The sequence below is a fragment of the Notamacropus eugenii genome, chromosome 1, assembly GCF_028372415.1.
Source record: "Notamacropus eugenii isolate mMacEug1 chromosome 1, mMacEug1.pri_v2, whole genome shotgun sequence".
Lineage (NCBI taxonomy): Eukaryota > Metazoa > Chordata > Mammalia > Diprotodontia > Macropodidae > Notamacropus > Notamacropus eugenii.
The window spans coordinates 334,473,836-334,499,229 of record NC_092872.1 but is presented as its reverse complement, the minus strand read 5'-3'; the positions used below and the strand labels follow the sequence as shown (position 1 = coordinate 334,499,229).

General features: G+C 36.1%; 1 protein-coding gene across 2 annotated transcripts in view; it reads right to left on the bottom strand.

The window, feature by feature from the left end:
• Positions 1–2,837: 2,837 nt before the first annotated feature.
• BRF1 (BRF1 general transcription factor IIIB subunit) overlaps positions 2,838–25,394 on the bottom strand; it is a 166,747-nt gene continuing 144,190 nt past the window's right edge. The window contains exons 16-19 of one of the 2 annotated variants that reach the window (XR_011971825.1): positions 11,099–11,276; positions 7,742–7,793; positions 5,446–5,614; positions 2,838–3,341 (exon numbers count right to left, since the gene is read on the bottom strand). Coding sequence is in view for 1 of the 2 variants with exons in the window: in XM_072629827.1 (XP_072485928.1) it covers positions 3,304–3,341; positions 5,446–5,614; positions 7,742–7,793 (259 nt within the window). In the remaining variant the exon portion in view is untranslated. The remainder of the gene's footprint in view (positions 3,342–5,445; positions 5,615–7,741; positions 7,794–11,098; positions 11,277–25,394) is intronic. The other variant, XM_072629827.1, reaches the window with a different exon arrangement.

The following is a 25,394-nucleotide window of genomic DNA, read 5'->3' as shown; positions in this document are numbered from 1 at the left end:
TTGGCCTGCATTTGGAGGAAAGACTGGGTGGGAAGTTTCCTCACCTATAAAATAAAGGAGCTAATCTGGATCTTTAAGATCTCTTTTGGCTACAAATCAGTGATGTTTAATAATATATAAAACCCTGGCAACTCTTGCCCTTATCCTTCCTCTCCCTAGTCCTTCTTTTCCTCTTCCCTCTCCATTTCCTCCCTTTTTCATCTCTCCTGTCATCTTTTTTGTCTTCCCTTTCCCTCTCCTGTCTCTTCTCTTATCCTTTGTCTCTTCTCCCCCTTTCTCCTGCTTTTTTCCTTTAGTCTCTCACTTTTTCACTGTCTTCTTACCTCTCTTTTACTCTTCCCTCTCCTTGTGGGGATACTTTTCATATCCTATTAGCTTTTTTTTGGCATCTGACCCTCATCTGGTTTCTTCTCTTTTCTTCTTTCTTTGACTTGATCCCTTACCCTCCTCCTCTAAAAAATCATATAAAGTCTAATGTTGGCTTTGTGCTCCAGAGTAGGGAACAATTTTTTCTCCCCATACTCCCCCAAACTATGAAATTTGGAAATGATATAGACCATGCTCTGAAGGAACTTATAATAGAAAGGGGAAGAATGGGCATGTACATAAATAACTAATGCACAGTATGAGATTAAAAGTGCAAAGGAAAAGCACAGGCAAAGTACTATGAGAAATGTAAGGGTAGGGTGGTGAAGAAGGCTTCCTGGAGGAGGCATCTGAATTGAATCTGACAAGGATGGGAAGGACTTCCCATAGACGGAGATGGGAGTGAGAGGAGGCAGACTATTAGGAAAAACACAGAAATGGGAGGGCAAAACTCAAGCAGGGGTAGCCTGGTTTATGCTTTATTTGGCATAAAGTTTTAACTTGAACATCCCGCCTCCAGACCCTCCCCCTTCTTCCATCCATGATTTAATCCTGGAACCTCCACTCTGTGGAGGGGCCCCAGCCAGGTAACCTCCACTCCCCTCTGGGCTCAGCCAGGCTTCTCTTCCAAAAAAAGTACCTTTAGGGTACTTCCATTACTGTTTTAGTACATGGAAAAGAGCGGCTGCTGTTCTTTTTACTTGTAAATCAATTAATAAATGCTTGTTTCCTTTCTTTAAATCCCTGGCTTAATAACTGTTTGTTTAGTTGGATTGACTTTAAGTAGAAGCAACAGAAACTGTGTCTTTGTTCTCCCCATCTGGCATCCTTGCCTGAAGGCTAAACTGACAAAGATTAGGGAACACTTCCTTGGACTCTTATAAGAATTTCCTAGTTGGTCTCTTTGCACTCAGTTTTTCCTCTCTCCTGTCTTCCACACAGCTGCCAAATGGTTCTAACTAAAGCACAGGGCTGACCAATGTTACTGCACGCTCCAGAAGCTCCAGGGACTCCCTCATACAAACCCCTTTACAGAACTAGTTTGCTTTTCCATGCTCAGTTGGAATGCCTTATTCTTCAGATGGTATTCCTTTTGCCACCTTCACCCTTTTGTACAAGCTGGGTGTCATACCTGGAATGCCCTCCCTTGTTACTTCTGCTTTGCAGAACCCCTGGTTTTGTTCAAGGCTCAGTTTAGATCAAGTGCCATTTGTTATAGTAAACTATCAATTTCCCCAGCTGCTAGTATCCTCTCTGGCAGAACTTATTTTATATTTACTTAACTGCGTATATATTGTTCCCTACTCCATCCCCCTTTCCACTGCTCTTAAAGGCAAGGACTTTGTATCCCCAGAGCATAGTATGGTATCTGGCACATAGGTATTTAATGTTTATTGAATGCAGGAGTGAATGAGATTGTAGTCATGGCAAAGTACTAGGGTGATAACCTAGTTGCCCATACAAGCCACTCATATACAAGACCAGGGCTCTCAGAGGCCTCTTTTTGGATCCTTATCATCTCACAGGGAGACTCTCAATAGAAAAATCTCACCATTTGCCACCATGTTTCAGTTGCCTTCTCATCACAGAAGCTCCCTCTATCCTTGTGGCAGCCTGATCCTCCAGGATCCTCCATGCTGACAAGGGGCTCAGCCCTGCAGCTCTTCACTCCTCTTCCAGTTGTGCATTGGACTTTCTGGATTTCACCACCCTGCTGCTTGTGGGGAGCCTTTCCACCTCCTCTACCCTACAGCCTCCCCCACAGTTTTTTTTTTTTAAACTCTCTTTTATGGGTTGTCTTCCCCCACTAAAATCTAAGTTCTTTGAGGGCAAGGACTATCTTTTTTTTTAATTGTATTTGTATTTCTAGTGCTTAGCATGGAGCCTGGCACATAGTAAGTTTTTAACAAACATTTTATCTATGTATTTTTATGTACCTATAGCAACAGATCATGTAAAAAGTGATGAGGGCTTGAATAAGGATAGAGGCTATGAGAGAGAAAGGAAAGAGATGGTCTCAACAAATGTTGTAAAGATGGAACTGACAAGATTCGGCAATGGTTTGAGGGGCTGAGGGAAAATAAAGAAACAAGGGTGACTTCAAGATTTTGAACTTAGGTGTCTGGTGCTAGGGAGTTTCTGATATATCAGTGGAGAAGCCCCCTAAGAGCAGAAGAGGAAACAGGGCCTAATATATTGGATTTAGGGTCGGAAAACCAGGGTCTGAGTATCGTCTCTATTACATACCTACCTATGTGACCTTGGACAAATCTCTTATACTCTTTGGATCTCAGTTTCTTCATATTTAAAGTAAAGGTGTTGGCCTGGATGATTTTCTAAGGTTCTTTTCAGGTCTAAATCCCATAATCCTATGTTAGGAATGTCCCCACTAAAGAAGCTTCCTTTGTTCTCTGCAGGGATGGGGGGTGTCACTGCTTCTCTGAGTGAATTTCTGTTTGGATAGAGAGGAATGTTGATGTACATAGCTTTATTTTCAGCTGCAAGAGATCGTATTCTTGTTAAGTCCAAACATATGGAAAAATATTTTACATTTTGGCCACTCTGGTATAATCTCATTTAGTGGATTTGACAGTGGCAGCAGTAGCACCTGGGAGACCAAGAGCAGAGCCAGGAAGAAGGCAAGACCCATGCTTGTACCTCACATAGACACTGACTGTCTTTGCTTGTTGAGTAGAAATATTCCTTACATTTCTCAAAACATGATCCAAAAATTAAAGTATGACAAAGCTCAAACTTTTTCTCTGAATGATGGGTCAATATAAACTGATTAAACACAAAATGCAACTAAAATTATTCTTAAAAAAGTCTAGACTGTTCATGAACATGGGCTAATCCAGAAACTTCTTTCACCATTTGCACGATCAGAAGATATGTCCAGTAATGAGATGTGGTTACAAGTCCTTTAGAAGCTTAAGTCTAGTAGCCATCATCATCATCCAAGTCACAGCCATAATCTGAAATGCACAGAGAAAACACATATTAACAACAAATACACATCTGTGTTACAAAAGAAGGAAAACAAAAATGTATCACTGTTCATTACAATTATATTGCCTTCTTTCTCCATGCTCCCACATGTCCTTCAAATCTCATCTTCAGACTACATTTCTGGACCATTTGAAGCCAGAGTGATTTCTCACTACTCTGAATTCACGGTATTTATTAGCTATAACACATTAGGCAACTAAATTACCTCCTGCCTTGTGACATCTTTTATATTATTATTATTTTTTATCAGTGAACAAGCATTTATTAAATGGTTACTATATGCTAAGTACCAAGCTAAGCACCATGGTTACAAAAAAATAGTCCCTACCCTCTAGGAGTATACTTCCTAACGAGGAAAGACAATACATAAATAACTAAGCAATATACGATAAACACAGAAAAGATGACAGTAACAGTGAGAAAAATGCTGAAGAGACCAGTAAGGGACTTCTGTTTTATGTCAGCGTTGTTAATTAATGTGTTTATTTCATCTCTGTAGGCCCAGCGAGCCACTACTGTGCCTTAGCACATGATAAGTACTCATCAGTGGCTGTGAATGTGTATGTCCGATGCAATATGCAGGTTAACTTCTGAATGAGAAGGAATGTACAATGGAGCGAATTCTTAAGTGGAGAGTCAGAAGATTTTGGTTCAAGTCCCTTGTCAGATACTTGGAACTTTCTAGAATGTTAGAAACAGAAAGGGGCCTAGATCTAATCCAGTAAGTCCTTATTCTATCAATAGAAAACTGAAGCCCTGAGAAGGTAAGTGCCACCTCCAGCTACTAAATGATAAAGCCACTATTCAAACCTAGGTATTCAAATTTAAGATTTCTTACTTAAAACTGCAAAATTGGGATAATGTTTTTATTAACTTCCACAAAGGGTCATTGTCTTGTAAAAAAACTCTAAATGTGAGTTATTTTTAATCATTATTTTCCTATGTCCCACACAAAGGAAAATAGACATTACTGAGAGTTTTCAATGACCTGTGTGACTTGGGAAGCATGCTGCCAATTGCAGTGTGTTGCCCAAGTAGCCACAAAACTCAGACTGGGTGAAGGGAGCTCATGACAACAGCACCACCAACAAGGACGACGATGATGATGATGATATAAAGGTGGCATAGTAAGGTAGGAAGCATACTGGCCTTAGAGTCAGGAAACGAGGCCCTATTACTGTGTGATCACAAACATCCTTCATCCCAGGGGCCCTTGGTTTCCTCATGGGAGGATGGGTCTCAGAGTACATGAAATGAGAGTAGATGATTGAGGGGGACAGAAAACAACCTTTATTTTGCTCCTGGGTTGTTTTTCTGGCCACTTTCACTAACGTCTTATTCTTAGAGATTTTAATTTTATAGATTAGGAAACTGAAGCTGTGAAAAGGGAAGTGAATGGCATGGGTTCATACAGATAAGGCTAATATAGAAGAGCAAAGGATCTGGCAGCACCTACCGAACTAAAAAGACTTTAAGCAGATAAAGAATGAGGGATAATAATACTCGCATTACATACCTCACAGGAAATGGTTGTGAGAAAAATGCTAAACTCACACACTTTAAAAATATGAGTTATTATGTACTGGAAGCTGAAAACTTAGTTACAAAGCAACAGCATCTTATATGTGTCATGTGACCTATACTTTCTCTAAAACTCTTTACACTGAAAATCTCTTTAGATCTGAAACAGAAATCTTTTTTGAAAAATATGCCTTTTTGAAAAAAAAAATTAATCAATGACCTGAAATACTCTTGTCATTCAAGTTTTTTGATTAGACATGTCTTAATGATAATGGTTTACATTTCTACAATGCCTCATGGTTTATAAAAACAGTCTTTAAGTACAAAAACCATGACTCCAATTTTAGAAAGGAGATTCAAACTCAGGTCTTTTGACTCCAAGTCCAACACTCTTTCAACTATAATGAACTGGGCTAAATCAGACAGTATACCACTTACTATAAGTAGTCCAACTAACTGACTTAAGTCCCAGGAATTGCATTTACTACTATTCTTAATTTCACTTCCTCAAGCCTTGACAAGACTCCCCTGTGAACCAGCCCTACCCACCATTTCCTCCCATTAATTGAAGGGCACTCATGCAATGATCCTCCTCTTCTTCTACCTCTTCTTCTTCAACATCATCTTCATGATTATACAGCACTGGCCCACTTTCAACTACAATATTTGGAGGCTTTACGAGGTCTGTAGCCTGTGTCTGTGAATTGAGAATTGATACCTACGAAGAAAAGAGATAAAAGTGGACAGTTTCCTTCTGTATTAATCCCACTTAAGCCAAAGGAGAACTGATACTTACTTCTTAGGCCCCTGTGAGTTCCAATATTTGAGAAGGAGTGATGAGAGACTAGAAACAGATAACTCCCTGTCATTTTTCCACAGTTGAAAAATATTCTAAATTCAAAAACTTTTAAGCTAAGTCAAACTTCAGAGCAAATGCAAACATGGGACAACAGGCCATTGAGGTCCTTACCCCCACTGATATAAACAACAAACTTGCTGGTCAGCTCAGATGATGGGCCATGAAAAGGCCTCTTCATATGTAGTTCTAACAAAAATGGTACATGTGCTATTGGCACCATCACAGAGGAAAAAATGAACTTTTAAATCATTACATAAATTAGGGACAAGAGGAAAGTCGGTATTTGGAATGAACAGAATGCCAACATAAAAGAAGGTGGCAGAACTCAAGTTTATTTTGCTTCTTTCTGTTTGTTATCTCCAAGAAATTCTTCCCTCTTTTGTTTCATGATTATAGTTCTGGGCTCTATTTTATTGAAACAAAAACTGGCAGATTCTTTAAAGTATGAAGGACTTCAAGTAGATGCTTGGAAAAGGAAGTTTTAGCAGAACTCAAGGACAAGATGAGCCAAAAGTGTAATATGGAAGAAAAAAAAGTTAGCATGATCTTAGGTTGCACTAAAGTGAGCTGCGTTTTGACATCCAAGTGTTAACAAGAGTTTATGTAACTTTATTCTATCCCAGATGAGCCTTTTCTCAACAAAGCAGGCCAGGCCCCCCTCCTCCCATAAAGACAACCCCAAACCTGTCCATTCTGGCAAAGAGAATGCCAAACTAAAATGCCTTACTGCTCCTCGGAGTATTAGTCTTCTCATTTTCAAGCTTTGTTTTGACTTCTGAGCTATTACAAAGTGCTGGAAGGCAAAGGAATCATTTGCAGAAGACTTGACAGCTTTACCTATTATCTAAAAGGTTTCTATGAAGAACAGGAGAGTGTACAGTACTTAAGTGGATTTACTATTTTTAAAATATAGCATCATTGGATTTACAGTTAGAAGGGACCTTGAAGACCATCAAGTGACTAGTGAATAGTCTATCTCCTAATATTTACAAACGAGGAAATCAAAGTCTGAGAGAGTTTCAGTGAATTGTCAAAGGTCATGTGATATATCCAGATCTGTTGCAAAGTTATCAGTTCATGCCCGTACTCACATGGCTTTACATTCGAGCATGACAGGCTAAGGGCGAAACAGATAAAAGGACCATTTCTTTCTCTGTTTCTTAGGGATGCTATCCAATACCTTCAGAAAAAGTAAGCACTTTAAAAATTATTTAAAATAAAAACTACCAAAATTCTGCTGAAAACAGTTTTCTGAACAAGTGTCAGACAACATGGCCAGTGTCTTGGTTTGAATAGTGTGGTTCACACCATTTTATCCAAAACCAGTAAAGACTACAACTTCAACATTAGATAGCTTAGATGGAAACCAATATTCAAAGCCTGGTGTTTACATAAAAGCCCCAACTCAGGAAGATCTAGAAAGTTTATGTTTTGTGCTCCTCTCATGAACTCTTACCCAGCTGTCTAAATGCCTGTTGGGAAGAAGCCACAAAACTTAGAAAGAGATCAACGTTGTAGAGCAGAAATATTCCCTTGGTCAAAACTTGTTAAGATGTGTAGAGCTCACTAACTAGTAGGTTTACACCTTCCTTAAAAGAGGGAAGTAATCATATTTCCTCCTTTGACAATTGTTCAGCCTAAATAAACAAAGATATACATCTGTCATTGAAAGACTTTATTATGTAGTATAGGTAGTTTATATTTCCAAGACCCTGAATACCAGATATTAGAGTTAATCAGACCCATATTTTGGATAAATGTTGTTTCAGATTCTTTTATTTAGGCATCCTTACTCCCTTTAGGACAATTTCTTTTCTCCTGGGGCAAAGGGTCAAAATAAGTGCCCAGTAAATTGAATATCTGCCTCAGGGAACTGTAACAAAAGCCAGTCTCCCTGAAACTAGGACCTGTTCTGGGGGACGGAATATTGCAGTAATGTCCACTCAGGAAACAGATCAATAGTCAAAGTCAATGCTTTTAACTAACCTCTCTTGTTGGAACCTTCTTAGCTGGTTGGGTAGATACCAACGGTCTCAATCTGTAAAGAAAAGAAAGGAACTCATGAATGAAAATAAGAACAATCTTGAGGGCATAACATTTTTATATGTGGATCATCACAGCCCTGAACTAGCATATTGAAGACAGTAAATAATACTTTTGATTTTAGACTTTTTTTTAACATAAAACAGGCCTATGTTTTGTAGCATTTTTAAAAAGCAAAAATGAATGCTGTCAAAAGTTTTCTGTATCTATTGACACAATTATGTAATTTTAGATGTACTGTTTTTAACGATAAGAATGTTTTCCTAATGTTGAACCATCCCTGCAGTACTAACATATATACAAATACATATATACACCCATATATACACATCCATACATACACATACACACACATAAAACTCATCATAATTTGACTTTTGAACTCATCATCACTCAACTGTTAGTCTTCTCTCCAAAGTTACCAATGATTTCTTAATTGTCAAATCTGACAGTCTTTTCTCAGGCTTAATCCTTCTCCACCACTCATTAAATTGAATACTTTTGATCTCTTGGCTACTGTCTCCTCTTCGGATTTTTGTGATACTGTTCTCACACGTTGTTTACTTCCTATTTATCTGAAGGATCTTTTGAAAGTCTCCTTTCCTGCCTCATCATTCATATTATGGCTCCTAAATGAATAACTAGACTCTCTTCTCTTCTCCCTCTATACTTTTTCTCTTGGTAATCTAATAAGCTCTGATAGGTTCAGTTATCATTTATCACTATGCAGATAATTCCTACACCCATACATGTAGTCTATCTGTATATCACCAGCTGCCTGTTGAACATTTCAAATTGGGTATCCTGGGGACATTTTAAAAATAAGCATACCTAGAATTGAACTTATTTATCTAAACACTCTCTCCTTCTAAACCTCCCCATTTCTGTCAAAAGCATCACTAGTCTTCTAGTTTCCAACATTTATAAACTTGGCATTTTTCTTGACTCCCAAACTCTCCCAAACCTCTTGTATCTAATCAATTTCCAAATCTCGACATCATTACCTTCACAACATCTCTCAAATCTTACCTTTTCTCTCTTCTCTTACACCTTAGTTAAGGTTCTCATTGTTTATGGTCTATAGTATTACAATAGCCTCCCAGTTGGTCTCCCCATTCTTTATTCCATCCTACACATAGCCTAAGTGGAGATCTGACCATGTGATTCCCATACTTAATCAATTCCAGTTATTTCCTATTTCTTCTATGATAAAATATAAATACCTGTTTAATTTTTAAAATGCACATAATCTAGCCCCCAAATATCTTTCCAGAGTCACTGCATATCACTTCTCCTACATTCTGTGATCCAGCTAACTACCCTTCTCTCTGTTCTTCACACATAACAACCTCTGGGCTTTTATATTGGCTGCATCCCCACCTTATCTCCACCTTCTAGAAGCCCTCCTCTTCCAGTGTGGTTTTCCCTTACAATGTTGTATTCTTCCTTGTTCTGCTCATTTCACTCAGAAAGCAGTTCAAAGAAATTTCACAGATTTTCAGGATTCATTCCTTTCATTATTTGTAACAGTGTAGCAACACTCCATATTTTTATAATGTAATTTGTTCAGTCATTCCCTAATTGATGGGATGTACTTCACTACTAGTTTTCTATTAAAATAAGAGGGGCTATATATTTTTTTTACATGTGGGTCTGTTTTCTCTTTCTTTGTTCTCTTTAGCACATATGTCTAGAGGTGGTATTGCTAGGGAAAAAGGTACAAACAGTTGAGGGATTTAGGGAACATCGTTCCCAAGTGCTTTCATGAACAGCTGTACGTTCCACTTCACAGTTCCTTCAACAATTCTCCCCCTAATGTCCCTCTAACAACTATCATTTTCCTTTTTTGTTATTTGTGCTAATCTGATTAGGTAGAAGGTAGAAGTTCAGAGTTTCTGAAATTACATTTTTCTTATTATTGGTGATATCAAGCATTTTTTGTTTTGTTGATGGTAGTTTGCATTTTTTTCCTTTTGAGAACTGTCTTTTCATATCCTTTGATGGTTTATTAGCTAAAGAATGGTTGTTGTTATACATTTGTATGTACAATGAATATTGTATATATATATTCCCTATATATCACTTCCAGGTGACATGAGCAACAAGGCAGAGGACTAGACATTTTCTCTTATCCCCATGACCTCTCAAACCTCTCCAAAACAGAAATTGTGGAACAAAGAAAAATCTACTCCAGTTATTTCCATAGTCAAGGACACCAAGAATTAAAAAAAAAAAAAAGGTAACCCCCCCCCCCCCCCCCCCCCAAGAAACCATGAGTTCATTCAGTATTCATTCCCCACCTCCTATACTACTAGCAAAAAGGCTGTACTACCAGATCCAAGGCTTGGACACAAGTTCATGACAAAATCAACCTCTCTGGTTCCCTCTTCCTCTTTCCAGAGACCCCAACAGAGAGGCAGAACTGGAGCCAGGCCAATAATCCCATGATACCAGCAAAGCTGGTGTCAAGGTAGATAATACTCTAGCACTAGTGGATCCTGGAGCTGGAATGTACAAACCCTCTAGCACCAGTGCTGCAATGCTCTAAAATGCTAGGCCAAAAGTACCAAGGAACAGAGGGAGAAAGAAAGGACACCAGGACAGGTCTCTCTGCAGCACTCCATCAAGCCTGAGGGAAAGAGCACATCATGCAACTGGGGCTAGGTCTGAAGCCAGCAGAAGTGACTTGGGGCAAAGACTCAGGCTGGTGAACCATGATTTGCCCAGTGTAGAAGAAGCTGAGATGCTGAAATTCAGCCAACAAAGAAAGCACCATCAGAAGGAACAGAGTTAGAAAATGAGTCTTATAGGTATGGCTTTAAGTTAGCACTCTCTTAATTCAGGAAAGATGTTGAGATGAAATAAGGCATCTGCAAGGCAATGAATATCTAACAAAGGAGGAAGTTTACTTTGCCCCCACACAGCAGGAATATATAATAAAGAGCAGAGCATTAAGGTCTGGTAGAGAAATCCTGCCCACCTAAGATAACAGTAAGGTAGACAGAGAGCAGGAATTTGCCATATCTACCTCTAGGAATTTTCTTTTTTTTTTTAAACCACGATGAGGTGGCTGCACATGCTATAGCTTCTTGGAGCCACAGGTGAGAGTTGGGTGAGAGGTGGAAACCAAAGGTGGGTAAATAGCCCCAAAAAGGGATTGGCAAGCAACACACACCAAAGGTGCTAGTCTTCCCTGAACACTCCATACATGGGCTAAACCAGGTTGAGGGTAGTTGAATGGCTTTAAACCTATTGATTAAGTTAGGGGGAATGTCTACCCCATGCATGCAAAGACTTTGCCTTGGTAGAATCAGCAGATGAGAACAATTTGTTCCAACAGTCATTTAGGTGGCTGAAGCAGGTATAGTGGAACATGCTAGAGCTTGGTCAGACATCAAAGTCACCAAGGTCCATCCACTGTATCCTGGGCCATCTCCAGTTGTCCTGACTTTTGCCTTGCCACTGGACTTGGATGACTCTGGAAGAAAGAGTGAGGATGATAACTTGTGCAAGTCTGTCTCATGTAAATCCAATTCACACTTAAGTCAAGATACCACTCCAGTGATGCCACTGGTCTTCTTCAAAAAATGAAAGACCAATAACAACAAGATCAAGGACACAGGTTTTTTGCCTGTCCAGACATGGCCTCTTATCTCTATCTGGAAACAAGTCTAGTCAGTTATGAAGGCATGTGGTCTCGGGCATGCTTGAAAAGTATACTTGTCTCAAATTAGGAGGTGGGGAATAGAACCCCTGGGGGTGTGGGAGAGCATGAACCCAGGGAGGAGATTCTGAGGCAAATGTGAGGGAAAAATAACCAAAGGAGGGTATAGATCACTGATGAGCTGTGTATTCGGAAATATGGTAAGGGATAGTTCTACCATAAGGCCATGTTCTCTCTGACATATCTAATAACTGACATTGTCCTGGAAGTAAGCCACAATGGAAAAGAGGAATCAACAGGGAAAGCTCTACAAAGCAATATCAAAAACCACCTAGAGGCAAGAGTCTAGAATGGATAACCTTGGAAGCTTGGACTGCACAAAAAAATAAAGAGAAAAGAGAGACCAGGTAATTATAGGGGTCATGAATCAGAGAAGGGGGTCTAGAAGAGACAGAGGATGGATAATGAAGAGTGAGAAAAATCCTTTCTGGTAAGAGGCACAAAAAAAGAAACGGAAAAAAACCTAATGAACAAGAATAATTGAAGGGGAGGAAAGGGAAGGAGAATCTACTTGACTTACTGAGAAGAAAAAAGGAGGGATGAATTATATAACCAGATAATAGCAATTAAAAGAACTAATAAGCAAAACTCTCAAGTTTTTTCCACAAAGAGAAAGGAGGAACAAATAAGATAAGGAGATCAGAAGTGAGGAAAAAGAGCCAGTGGGAACAGGCAACCTTAAAAAAAAAAGAATAATGTAACTGAGTGTTTATAACAGAAGAGAAAAAAAATCATCACTTAAAAAAACAATTAGAGACAGAGATAGGAAAATATAAAACTAATTTTTATAATTTTAAATGTGAATGAATGTTAAACAATTCAATAAAACAAAAAAGTGACACTGGATGAGAAAATAAAATCCTACAATTTGTTGTATAGAAGAAACCCATTTTGAAAAATAAAGATATACATAAAATAAAAGAGAATGGGAATTTTTTTTTTTTACCATGCATCAAGTGAATCCACAAAAGCTGGAGATGCAATCATATTATCTGAAAAAGTAGAAACAAATACTAAAAAAATAAAAAGGGATTAACAAGGAAACCATATTATACTAATTTCAGTAACAAACTGATATACTTGCATGACTTAGCATGTAAATTTAAAAGAAACATCTGAGCTACAAGAAAAAAGATAGTAACACAATAATGACAAGAGATTTCAATATACCTCTCTCAGTTATTTATAAGTCTAACAGAAAGATTAAAAAAGGGGTAAATATGGAACTAAACAAATTGCTGTTAACTAGAGTTAACAGACAAGACATTTTTTAAATGGCATGGTAAAAGACTATACATAGCCTGGAACTTTTACAAAACCGACCACATATTAGGGCACATAAATACTGAAGACAAATATAAAAAGGCAGAAATAGTTAATATATCTTTTATAGACCATAATGCTATAAGAATAGAAACTGGTTTGAAAGGTCAGAAATGAAAGATGCAGATTCAAATGGAGAATCAGTAATGAAATTCTAAATGAGTAAGAGAACAAATCAGAGAAACAATTAAAAACTATGTAAAAAAAAAAAAGCAATGATGAAACAATGTACCAAAATTTCTAGAATAGAGCTAAAGCAGACCTCAGGAGGAAAATTATAACCTTATAAACATACATTAACAGACTAGAAAAAGAGAGGACTAACGAGCTACAAATAAGCATTTAAAAAATTAGAAAGCCAATAAATAAACCTAAAATAAGCACAAAAGAGGAGATACTAAAAATTCAGGGGAAATAGACAAATTGGAAACAAAAAATAGAAATGATAAGTAAAACTAAAAACTGGTGAAAAACTAAAAAAACCTGATAAACCCGTAATTAATCTGGTTAAAGAGAACAGAGCAAGAAAATAAAATTAAAAAAAAAAACCAGCAACTGTGCAAAGTGAAATCACAGCAAAACCAGAAGAAATAAAAATAATCAGATCATATTATGCAACGTTATGTGCTAGCAAAACTGAGAACATGAAAGAAATACACTTAAAAATATAAAAAGTAATCAAACTATTAAAAGGCAAGATAGAGACTTTGAATAACATAATCTCAGAAAAGAAAATATATCTAACTATAAAGGAACTACCAAAGGAAAAAACTCCTAATCGACTGACAAAAGAATTCTATTAAATTTTAAAAAATCAATTAGCGCTCATACTTCAATGAGAAAAAAAAATACCTTACCCAAATCCTCTTATAAGACATAGTCCTAATATCTAGGACAGGGAGAGATAAAATGCAGAAAGAAAACTATAGTCTAATATCGTTAATAAACAGTGACTCAGAGACTTCAAACAATATCCCATCAGAATATAGCAATTTATCCAAGGAAACAATCATTATGATTAAGTGGGATTTATATCAGGAATGTAAGGGATGGTTCAACATTAGGAAAACAATAAAATTAATTATCACAACCAAGAAAAAAATTACAGCAGTCTTTTATACTAAAAACCCTGTAAAGCAGAGGCATAGAGAGACTTTTTTTTAATATCATAAAAACATCTATCTAAAACCAAAAGCAAGCATTACGTGCAACGGGGAGACACTAGAACCTTTCCCAGCAAATATGAGAATGAAGCAATGCTGGCCACTCTCCCAATCATTATTTGATATTCGCTTTGTATCTACTATTCTACTTGGTTTCAACTCCACAAAACAAGATGCCCCTCCTAGGATAACTCATCACTACTAATCTCATCACCATGCTGCTAGGATTGACACCCTTCTCTCAGCTTTCCTTAGACTGTAAACTATAAGAGATCTGGACCATTCTTTTTATCAACTGTATTCCCAGCATTTAGCATAGAGCCTGGCACATAGTAGGCACTTAATAAATGTTTATTGGATTGGATACAATCCTGGAAATGCTAGCAATTACAAAAAGACAAGAGAAAGAAATTAAGGGAATCAGCAAAGATACTAGTTGAAACAACTATTAGCTTCAGCAAAGTGGCAGGTTACAAAATAAATCTTTAAAAATCAACATTCCTATTAATAATAACAATATTATTGTTATTATAACAGAAGCAATAACAGAAAAGAAAATACATTCCAAATAACTACAAAATGAGTGAAATATCTAGGAAATGACCTCCCAAAGCACATAAAAAAACTTATATTACAAAGTACTCCTAAGACAAATAAAGAAGAACTTAAATAACTGGAGGAATATACAGTGCTCATGGAGAGGCAAGCCAATATACTAAAGATGACAATACTACAAAATTAATTCGCACATTTAATGTTAATTCAATCAAGTTACCAAGGAATACTTTATAAAACTTGATAAAATAATAACAAAATTCATTTTAAAAAAATGATCTAGAATAACAAGGGAGATGATGAAAAGAAGCAGGAAAGATCTTAAACTACATTATAAAACAGCAGCCTTCAAGACCATTTGGTAGTGGTTAAAGAATAGAGAAAAAGATCAGTGAAACACACTAGACAAGGGAGATTTAGAAACAATTGAACTCAATAACTAGTGTTTGATAAAGTAGAAAACAAAAATTACCTAGGGGAAAAAACCTTATTTGATAAAAACTGCTAGGAAAACATGAAAGCAGTCTGGCAGAAATTAGGTTTGGAGTAATACCTTATATCACATTCTACATAGAGCACACTCTAAAAGTAGAAATGTGACTTTAATATTAAAGATCATGTTATTAAAAAAAAATAGAAGAGAAACAGCCTTGGATAGGAAATATATTCTTCACCAAACAAGACATAGGGGCAATTACAGAAGTTAAAATAGATAACTGACTACTTGGAACTGAAAAACTTCTGCAGAGACAACACTAATGCATCGAGGATAAGAAGGGAAGTGGTTAAATGTGGAAAAAATCTGTATTAAATTCCTCTGATAAAGATTTGGTATCAATGATACATAAACTGTTAATAAACACATATGACTAACAGCCATTCCCCAACAGATAAGGATATGAATGGTTCTCAAAAGAAGCGTAAAGTATTCACAATCATATCAAATCATTAAGAAAAATGCAAATCAAAGCAGCTCTGAGACTGCACCTCACACTCTGCAAATTGGCAAAAATGACCAAAATCTGCCAACAGTCAAGGATGGAGGGGTTGTGGAAGGCCAGGCACACTAATACGTTGTTGTCAGAGCTACGAAGTGGTACAACCATTTGGGAAAGAAATTAGGAATTATGCAAATAAAGTACCAAAAATGTCCATACTCTTTGAACTAGAGCCTCCTATAGTCTAAAATATTTTATAGCACTACTTTTTGTGAAAGCCAAGAAGTGGAAACAAAGTACATATCCATCAACTGAGGAATGGTTAAACAATTAATGGTATATGAATGGAATGGAATACTGTGCTGTAACAAGTTATGTTTGTGATGACTACAGAAGCACCAAAAGGTCTATGTGAACTGATGCAGAGTGAAGTAGGTAGAGCCAAGAAAACAATCTATACAACAACTATAAAAACGGAAAAGAAGGACAGATCAAAGTCAAAGTAAAGGTAACAAAATTATGAAGAGATATGAGAAGATACCTTCAACATACCCCTTTTGTGGAGATGTAAGGTCTACAGGCATTACACAGTGTATATTGCCAGACTTTTTCAACATTTCAATCAGTTGTGTTGATTTTCTTTTCTTCTCTAAAAAAATACTATTTGTCATATGGGATGGCTCTCTGAGAGACAGGGTAGAATATTTAGGAGAACTATGGTAATGTATAAAACAGAAAATATCAATAAAAATTTATTTTTAATTTAAAAAGTTTAAATGTAAAATTTAAATTAAAAAAAATTTCCTATACAGCTAAGATATCAGAGAAGTTTTTCTTAGTTGTTTCCCTTTTAATTCTAACTGTATTTTATTTGGGGAAACCTCTTCAATTTTATGTGAATAAAAGCAACTATTTCATCTCTTACAAGCATCTCTAGCCTTTGCTTGCTCAAGAATTTTCTCCTATTCATAGTTCTCCTTCCCGTCTCTAATTGCTAATGATACGATCTTTTATGTCTAGATCATATATATGTCTGGAACTCCTCGTGGTATATGGTGTGAAATGTTAGTCTAAGCTTAATTTACCCCAGACTGCTTTCTAATTTTCTCAGCAGTTTTTTTTGAATAGTAAGTTCTTAATCCAGTAGTTAGTTTTCTTTGGTTTATCAAACACCATGTTATTACGTTCAGTAGTTTGAGTCTTATGTACCTAATTTGTTCCACTGATCAATTTTTCTATTTTTTTAATCTAATAACAATGAGGTTTAATGACCACTGTTTTGTAATATATTCACCTATTACTATTAGGTCTCCTTCCTTCTGACTTTCTTTCTCTTGAGATTCTTAACCTTGGGTTTCCTCCAGATGAATATTGGAAGCATAGGTCTGTAAAGTTATTCTTTGGTAGTCTGATTTGTATGGCACTAAATCTGCAAACTAGTTTAGGTAGTATTGCCATTTTTCTCTTATTGACTATATATTCAATATTGGATGTCCCAATTATAAACAAGAAATAGTTCTTCAATTATCTAAGTCTTTTTTTAATTTCGGTGGTGTTTTATAATTGTAGTTATGTGATTCCTATGTGTGTCATGGTAAGTGAATTCTCAGGTATTTTAAACATTCTGTAGTAATTTTGAATTTGAATTTCTTTTTCTATCACTCTCTTATGGATTTTCCTGGTAACACATAAAAAGACAGATGACTTGTGTGACTTTATGTAATCTGCTATTTAAAATTATTGTTTCAATTAATTTAATTGATTCTTTAGGATTATCTATGTAAATCATCATGTCTTCTATAAAAGTGATACGTTAGGAGTTTTTGTCTATGCTTATTCCCTTAGTTTCTTTTTCCTGTCCACATGCTATTACCAGTACTTCTAGAATCATATCAATTGACAGTGGTGACAATGGCTATGTTTGCCTTACCCTTAACCTTACTGCAAAGGATTCTATTGTTCCTTTATTAGAGATGATGCTAGCTCTTAGTTTTAGATAGTTACTGCTTATAACATTAAGGAAAGACCTATTTATTTCTACTCTTTCTCAAAAATTTTTGAACGGAAATAGATGCTGAATTTTGGCACAAGCTTTTTCTGACTTTATTAATATAATCATTTGGTTTATTATACTGATAAATTTTTATGCAAACCTGTATCTATAAATCTATTTGGTCATAATATATAAAATATTTAAAACATAATCTTTTAATATATATTTAATATATAAGTATACATTTAATATATTGCTACATTCCTTTTGGGGTAATTCCTTTAAGAATGGTTTATATCCTTTTAGCATTCATCCACTGGAGAATGACTTTTGGTCTTACAGATTTAAGGCTGAGCAGAAGGGGACCTCAGATATCCTCTAGTCCAAACCCCTTACTATACGGAGGCCCAGGGAGATTAAATGATTTGCTCAAGGTTACATAGGAAGTAGTAGGTTTGTTAGTTCCATATTCACCTTAGATGTTAGACCCTTGTCAGAAATATTTGATTTTCCCCTTTATCAACTGCTCTCTTTCTTATCCTAGTTTCTTTCATTTCATTTGTGCAAAAGCCTTTCAATTTTATGTAAAAACAAAGTATCAACGACAATTAATATTGTAACGCATTATCTAATAACCAACATTTCTTTGTGATCCATCCTTTTCCTCATTTTAACAAACCCTACTTCCGTAGGGCAGGTAGTTTCTGAAGGGTGTGATAAAGCGTTCACTCCCAGCCCCTAGGGCATATGCTCATTAATCAGGGTGCCCCTTGCTTACCCATTAGGCCTAGAAGCCAGCTTGAGCTAGGCCCTGTGTCCTTGCTTTTCCTAATCAAAGTTAAGGGTGACTTGGTCTACATGGGGAAAAGCAAACTAGAGGAAACCTGATTGAGATGGCCTATGTTTTTCTAACCAGGACTGCTAGAGGCATCTGGGTCTCATAAAACAACTAGCACATTTAAGTACAGCAAAGAGGCAAAATCAGACTGAAGGCCAGCCCACTTTCCCTAGCTTCACATTAGCCCTTTCATCTGAGAATTAGTCCTGCAGACCCTACACCTCCACCCCTGCCCTCTAAAGTTGGTGACCAATCAGGATTGTCCTTACCTTTGCCAGGGGAGATCCAAATGCTATACTATTAGGCCAATCAGAAGGAAGACACACTTAGGTTTAAAAAGTCCTGTCAGCCCACATGTTTAGTCTTTGACACAAATGGAGACTGGACATTGACCCCTTTATTATCAGGCTTCATGCTCTTGTTAAAATAAATGATATCTCACTTGGAGAATTGTCTCAGTTTACTTACTTGTTACGTTTAATTTACAACAGGATCTAGCTTATTATTGTTTTTATGAATGCCTCTGCAGATCTCTTGTTTGGAAAAGAATCTACTCCCTAGCCATAGGCTCTCTTATAATTTTTTATGATATGACCGTTAATATTCAGGTCATGTATGCATGTTGAGTTTACTGTGGTATGCAGTGCATGATACAATCTAATTTCTGCCTGTTTTTTAACTTTCCCAATATTTTTGCTTTTTATCAATTAGGGAGTTCTTTCTTAAATAATTTATGTTTCAGGCTTATTCAAAACCAGGCTACTGACTGTGAATTTTCCCTTAAGTTCTGGTAGCATATAAGCTTTTTGAAGGCAAGGATTATTCCAGTTTTTTTCTTTATATTCTTAGTGGCTGGCACACAGGAGACCCTTCATACTAGTTGATTCAACAATCATCATCATTATCACTATTATTTTCTATTTTCTCTGCTAAGGTAAGGACCTTTGGATTGAAAAGGGGAGAAAAAAAATATTTAACATACAATAGAAACTTAAGAAAAGTAAAGACAGAACAAGAAAGAACCTAGTTGCCCTCTAAGTAATATATTATTGTGACATAAGAAATGAAATGTGAAGTGAGCTGAGAAAGAGAATAATACATACAATAATATTGCAAACAAAAATAATTTGGAAAGATGTAAGAATTCTGATCAATGAAATGACCAACCAGAATTCTGGAGGACTGATATGAAACATGCTGCTCGCATCTTTACAGAGTGGCGACGGACTCAATTGCAGGCAAGCAAGAAGTATTAATTAACTGCAGAATAAGACATTACCATCATAATCAACAAACATTTAATTAAGTTGTTATGTGCCAGGCATTGTGTTAAGCAGTAGGGATACAAAAAAGGAAAACAAACAAAAATAACCCACAAACCCACAAAACATGGTCTTTGATCCCAAGAAGTTCATGTTCCAATAGGGGAAGACAACAAGTGAACAACTATGGCCAAACAAGATATATAGAGAATCAAATACAGGTAATCTCTAGGGGAAGGCATTAATGGGAAAAGGACCCGGAAAGGCATCTTGAAGAACATATATCTTGATGGAATTAAAACTCAGGGCAAACACGATAAAAAAAATATTGGCACCAAATTATCAAAGTGAATACTGAATCAGAGTTAAGGTCCTTTCGTTTCTGTCAAATACTAAATGGCCATGCTGGCAAATTTGTCATTCTGGGTTTCTAGAGAACTCATGGAGAATCTCACCCATCAACAGGTCCATAAGACTGGAGATCAAATAAAGTGAGTAGCCAAACTGAAAGGAAAAGAAATGTGTTAGCTGGCTAAGGGAGACTGCTTATTTATATCAGATACCCCCCATCTCACTCCACCCCCATCCCTTTCTAGTGTACAGACTTGATTAAAGTAGTTTTTCAGGTTCAGAGTATATGGTCAATCAACAGTATCCTGAGGTATTTAGCTGAACCAATGGGGTATTGTTCTTCCATACAGGAAAACTGATAATCAGACTTCTGTAACGGGAAGTTCAACAGTTTGTTACATGGCCCACTTGCTCAACCAGGCTATTGGTATAGCTGGAAAGTTCCTCTCAGAAAAAAACAATGTTGCCATTTTAGCAATGGTGTGTGTATTTTCCCTCAACCACTCCTCACTTTGATACTTCTTTTGGGCTGCTTGATGTCGATGGTCATAACAAAGTAAGACAGTTTGTATAGCATTGGTCACTCCAATTAGGGTTATAGCAATGATTAAACAAAAATGTGTGGATAACAAATCATAAATAAAGTCCATATATTTTTTGGATATGGCTAATGTGTGGATCTGTTTTTGTTTGACTATGCTTACTTGTTATAAAGATTGTAGTTTTCTTTTTATTTGGGGGTTTGAGGGGGGGCAGGTAGGATTTGAGGGGTTTCCTAGAGACAGTGTTTCCAAAAAAAGAAAGAAAATGGGGTTGCTGAATGACTTTTCTTTTTTTTTTTTAATGTACAGAAAAAAGCTCATAAGGAAACAGGGAAACAGGACTGCTTTGAAAACTAACATGTTGAGTTCATTACATACTTAAAAAAAACTCACAAGCTGTATATAACAGGGATTTGTGGTTTTTGCACAGAACTCTACCATCTTTTTCTGTTCTATTTTATGGTGTTTTTTCCCCCTTGTTCATGAAATTCAGCATAAAAAATAAAAATCTACTTTTATTTTCTGATCATTAAAATAACTGTAAATTTCTTCCTGATTAATTCTGGGTACAGCTTAATCGTCCATTTGTAGGGTCTCTCCAAGATAATATATAACGATAGATAATGTCTACAGGTTAAGTTGGATAATCTCCCACTAACTGAATGTTTGTAGTCTGAACAATAGTTATTTCTCATCTGCTTTATCCCTATCTCATCACTGTTTTTAGATTTGAAACACACTTTACATGCTATTGCATTTGATCTTCACAACAACCCTGATAACAGCACTCAAAGTGGATGATACTGTTATCCTCATTTTACAGAGAAACTGAGGCATATTTAAATGAGGTATGCCCAGATACGTACAGCTAAGAAGTAGCTGAGTGAGGATTTGAACTCTTGGAGGAATGGTATTGAGAGCCTACAACGAGAGACATCAAACCAAGGCAGATTCTAGGAATATTAGAATTGTCTAATAACTGTGCTGAAGAAACTGTGAATTCTAAAGAGAAGTGCTTTAATTTGGCATTGAGAGACCAACTACAATTCTGCCACATGGATTTTGTTTTGATTCTTTGGTGCAAACCAGTATCCAGGTTCTCTGACTCCAGATCCAGCACTGTTTCCACTACCATATGCAGTTTTTCTTGCCTCATTATAGTCTTTGACCATTTACCCACTGAAGATTAGGAACTGGCTTTGTAAACTTTCAATGGCAACTTAAATACATTTTTAATCTATTATATGTCAAATGCTTTTTCATCTTTTGTCTTTTCAATATACTGCTTTTTCTTCTTTTTTCTTGTTTCTATGTAACCAAGTCAATCTGTCCTGTCCAAAATAATTATATTTCTATTTAGTCAAAAAAAAAGGCTTTTCATATTCTCAACAAGTTAAATACATTATTACTGTCTTCCATCTTTTTTAATAGATTATTTATGTCTGAGATATATTGTGGTATAATGGACAAAGAGGCAACCTAGGACATATGAACACCTGGGCTTACGTCCTATCTTTGACACATAGTGGCTATAGGAACCAGGCAAGCTACTTAACCTCTCAGAGATCTAGGCAATTCTTTATATTATATTTAGACCATAAATTTCAGAGAATGTGCTGACTTGTAGTAGGGAAGTATGGTAGTTCACCTGGTAATTTCCTGTCCTAAAGAAATGCTTTGGTGTTTAAGTCTATCATCTAGCAGGAATTTCATGTAGCATGAAGAGTGTTTCTAAATCCATTTCCTGCCATATTGCTAACAAGTTTCCTCAAGCACATTTGTTAAATAATGGCTCTTTTGTCCAGTTTGTATTTTTATAGGTTTATCAAACATTACTATTTTGTGTCATTTTGATATGATAATATACTTGTTCTGTTTTATTCATCTATTTCTCTGCTTCTTGTACTAGACAAATTTGGTGATGATCATTTTGTAGTATGTTTTAAAGATTTGGGGTACATATCTTCTCTTAAGCATTGATCTCTTTGATTTTTTAAATCTATATCTTTTTAAATACAAATTTCATTTTGATTTTATCCAATTCTAAGATGAAATCCCCCGGTATTTTTCAGCATATTGTTCCTGAAAATCACTCTCCTCAACTTTAATCAATTTATCCCTTTTTACTGCAGTCTACAAACATGCCCTGGGTCTCACCACTTCCTCATCATATAAAGAAAAACAATCCTCATTTAACTCTTATCATCTCCTCAAACTACTGTCCTATTCATATAGGATTAGACTGATATAGGTTTTTCCTTTCACAACCAAATAACTAGGAAAAAATAGTCTACTTAAGTTGTCTTCTTGCTCACTTAACTCTGAAATCAAGCTATCCCTTCAAGAATGTCTGGTTTGCTGTCCAAAATATCTGGGCCCCTATCTTGTACCTGGACTTCAACAATGAGCACTCCCTTAGCCTCAAGAGAGACAGACAGAGTAGATCACTGTTGGCCCTTCATTACCAAACTTCCAACCAATCATATTATTTCTTGCACTTCAGCTCTGTAACCAATCATGTTTCTTTCAACCCCATGTCACCTCAGTTCTTTTTTCTATACTCCCCAAAACCTATAAAAGGGAAGCTGTCTTTTTGCTCATGGTCTTTGGCCAGAAGCAGAGCCACTGATGCTTTTTTATTTACAAGCAGCATACCATGCTGACAAAATGTTATTTTACTCAAAGAAATGTGCCTCAGATTACTATTTTGTTTGACCTGAGACAGAAGAGAGTAGAGGCTAATAAGCCAATGAACTTGACTTTGACTAATGGCAAAATTCTAGAATGGATTATTAATGAGATGATTAGTAAGCTTCTGCTAAAGAAAGAACTAATGATGAAGAGCTATCATGACATCATGAAGAAAAGGCAGGTCACAGCAGACTAATCTCATTTCCTTCTTCCTTCCTCCACTGGGAGATCATGGAAATGTCAGAGATATTATTTACCTTATTTTTCAATTAACATTTGACAAAATTTTACTAAGTTATTTTTGTAGATGAGATGGCTATAGACTAGAAGTTAGTACAGTTAGATTAGGAGATGAATAAATTATGGTAATATTTAACATTCATATAGTGCTTTAAGGTTTAAGGTGGAAGAAATGGATGATAGAGTCAACTCTTATTTTATTTATTTTCTCTAGCAAAGAGAGTAATCTTTTGAAAGGAAATAGTAAAGCAAAAAATGGCCAATGGAGAGGTGATACTTAAGTATGGAGGTACTAGGAAAGAATATAGCTACCCTTAATGAGTTGCAGTCCCAACATGAATTACATAACAGTTTTTACTGAAGGAAGTAGGCCAATGTGAATACTGAGTCACTGTCAATGGTATAAGAAAGAATGTGTCAATTAGGAGCATGAACTCTTTGCAAATGTAGAGAAACCTAGGAACTCTTATAAGAATCTTTTAAAATTCACAAATCAGAATACATATGATGATAAGGGAAAAAACTGTTCAGAAATATAGTTATCAAAATAAGAAAAAGAACCAAGTTTATAAACACCATATTAAAAGCCCTTCCTTTACTATGGGATTGGAGAAGAGGTCCTAATTTTCAAAACAGAGGAGAAACAACTTTGAAAACTATAGAACAATGACCTAAATAGATTGCCAGCAAAATTCTAGAAAGTATAATTAAAAGCAAGGTAGGTAATCATCTTTAAAGGGAAACAATGACCACAAAGAAACAGGATGGCTTCATGATGACAAATTAACCTCAATTTCTTTTTGTCAGGATTATTAAATTATACATTTTTATAATAAAATACTGTAAAAGTAATTTATGATATACTTTTGGACATATGGACTCTATAAAAGCAGTTCAGATTCAAAATTGCTTGAATATCCAGACCGAGAGTCTGTCGTGATTATTAATTTTATGTTAACTTGGAAGGAAGTCTCAAGTGAAATGCCTAGGGATTTATGATTGGTCCTGAGCTAGTTAAGATTTTTATCAATGATTTGGATAAAGGAAACATATGACATGCCCATCGAATTTGGAGACACTACAAAGTTGGGAAAGAGAGCTGACAAAATTGAGAGGAGTCAAGATTCAAAAGGATTTTTAGCACAAACCCCTTGGACTATCAGCTCAAATCCACATGAGGGTTTGCAAACCATTAAATGTGAATCAGTGATGTAAGTGAAGGTTGTGGTGAGGACAGACTAGGTTAAGAGGAAGGTGAGACAAAAGGAAAAATAATAGAATGGGAGACAATGGTCAGATGGAGGAACTGAGAAGATTATAAAAAAAATTACAATGACTAATCAAGATAATCCATAGAGGTGGGAAGGTCTTTAGGATCTCTGGCTTATTAGTCTTTGAAAATTTTACCAGCAATCTTAGATAAGTTATATCCAACCAGACTTACCTGGCACACAAACTCTATCCCCAGACTTTTGTGAAAGACACTATATTAGGCACTAAGAATACAAGGACAAAAAAATTATACATTTCTTGCCCTCAATGAGGTTATCTAATAGTAGGTATATGACATGTACATGAAAAACTACAATATAAGGAAGATAGTAAAGGTTGTTATCAAAGAATTGTATGAAAGAGCGAAGATGGGCTGATTATGTGCCCACAGTGTTCCACTGGTGCTTTCTTGATGCTAGAACAAAGCAAGCAAAATTTCTAGCCCAAAGAATCCCTGTGGCAAACTTTGGAGAGGACATGGATAAAAGTTGAGTAATAATGGCAAAGGAGAGATCCTATAAAATGCTATGATAAAATTCAATGATCAAGCTATCACTTTCAGCTGGGAGGCTCAGGGAGGCTTCTTGGAAGAAGACCTGACCAGGTCATTGGACTCTGAAGAAATAGCCTCTGTGTCCAGAGATGATGAAAGCTTACAAGCTCCCATCTTCAGTAGTGAACTGTGACCTCCAGTCTAGTGAGAG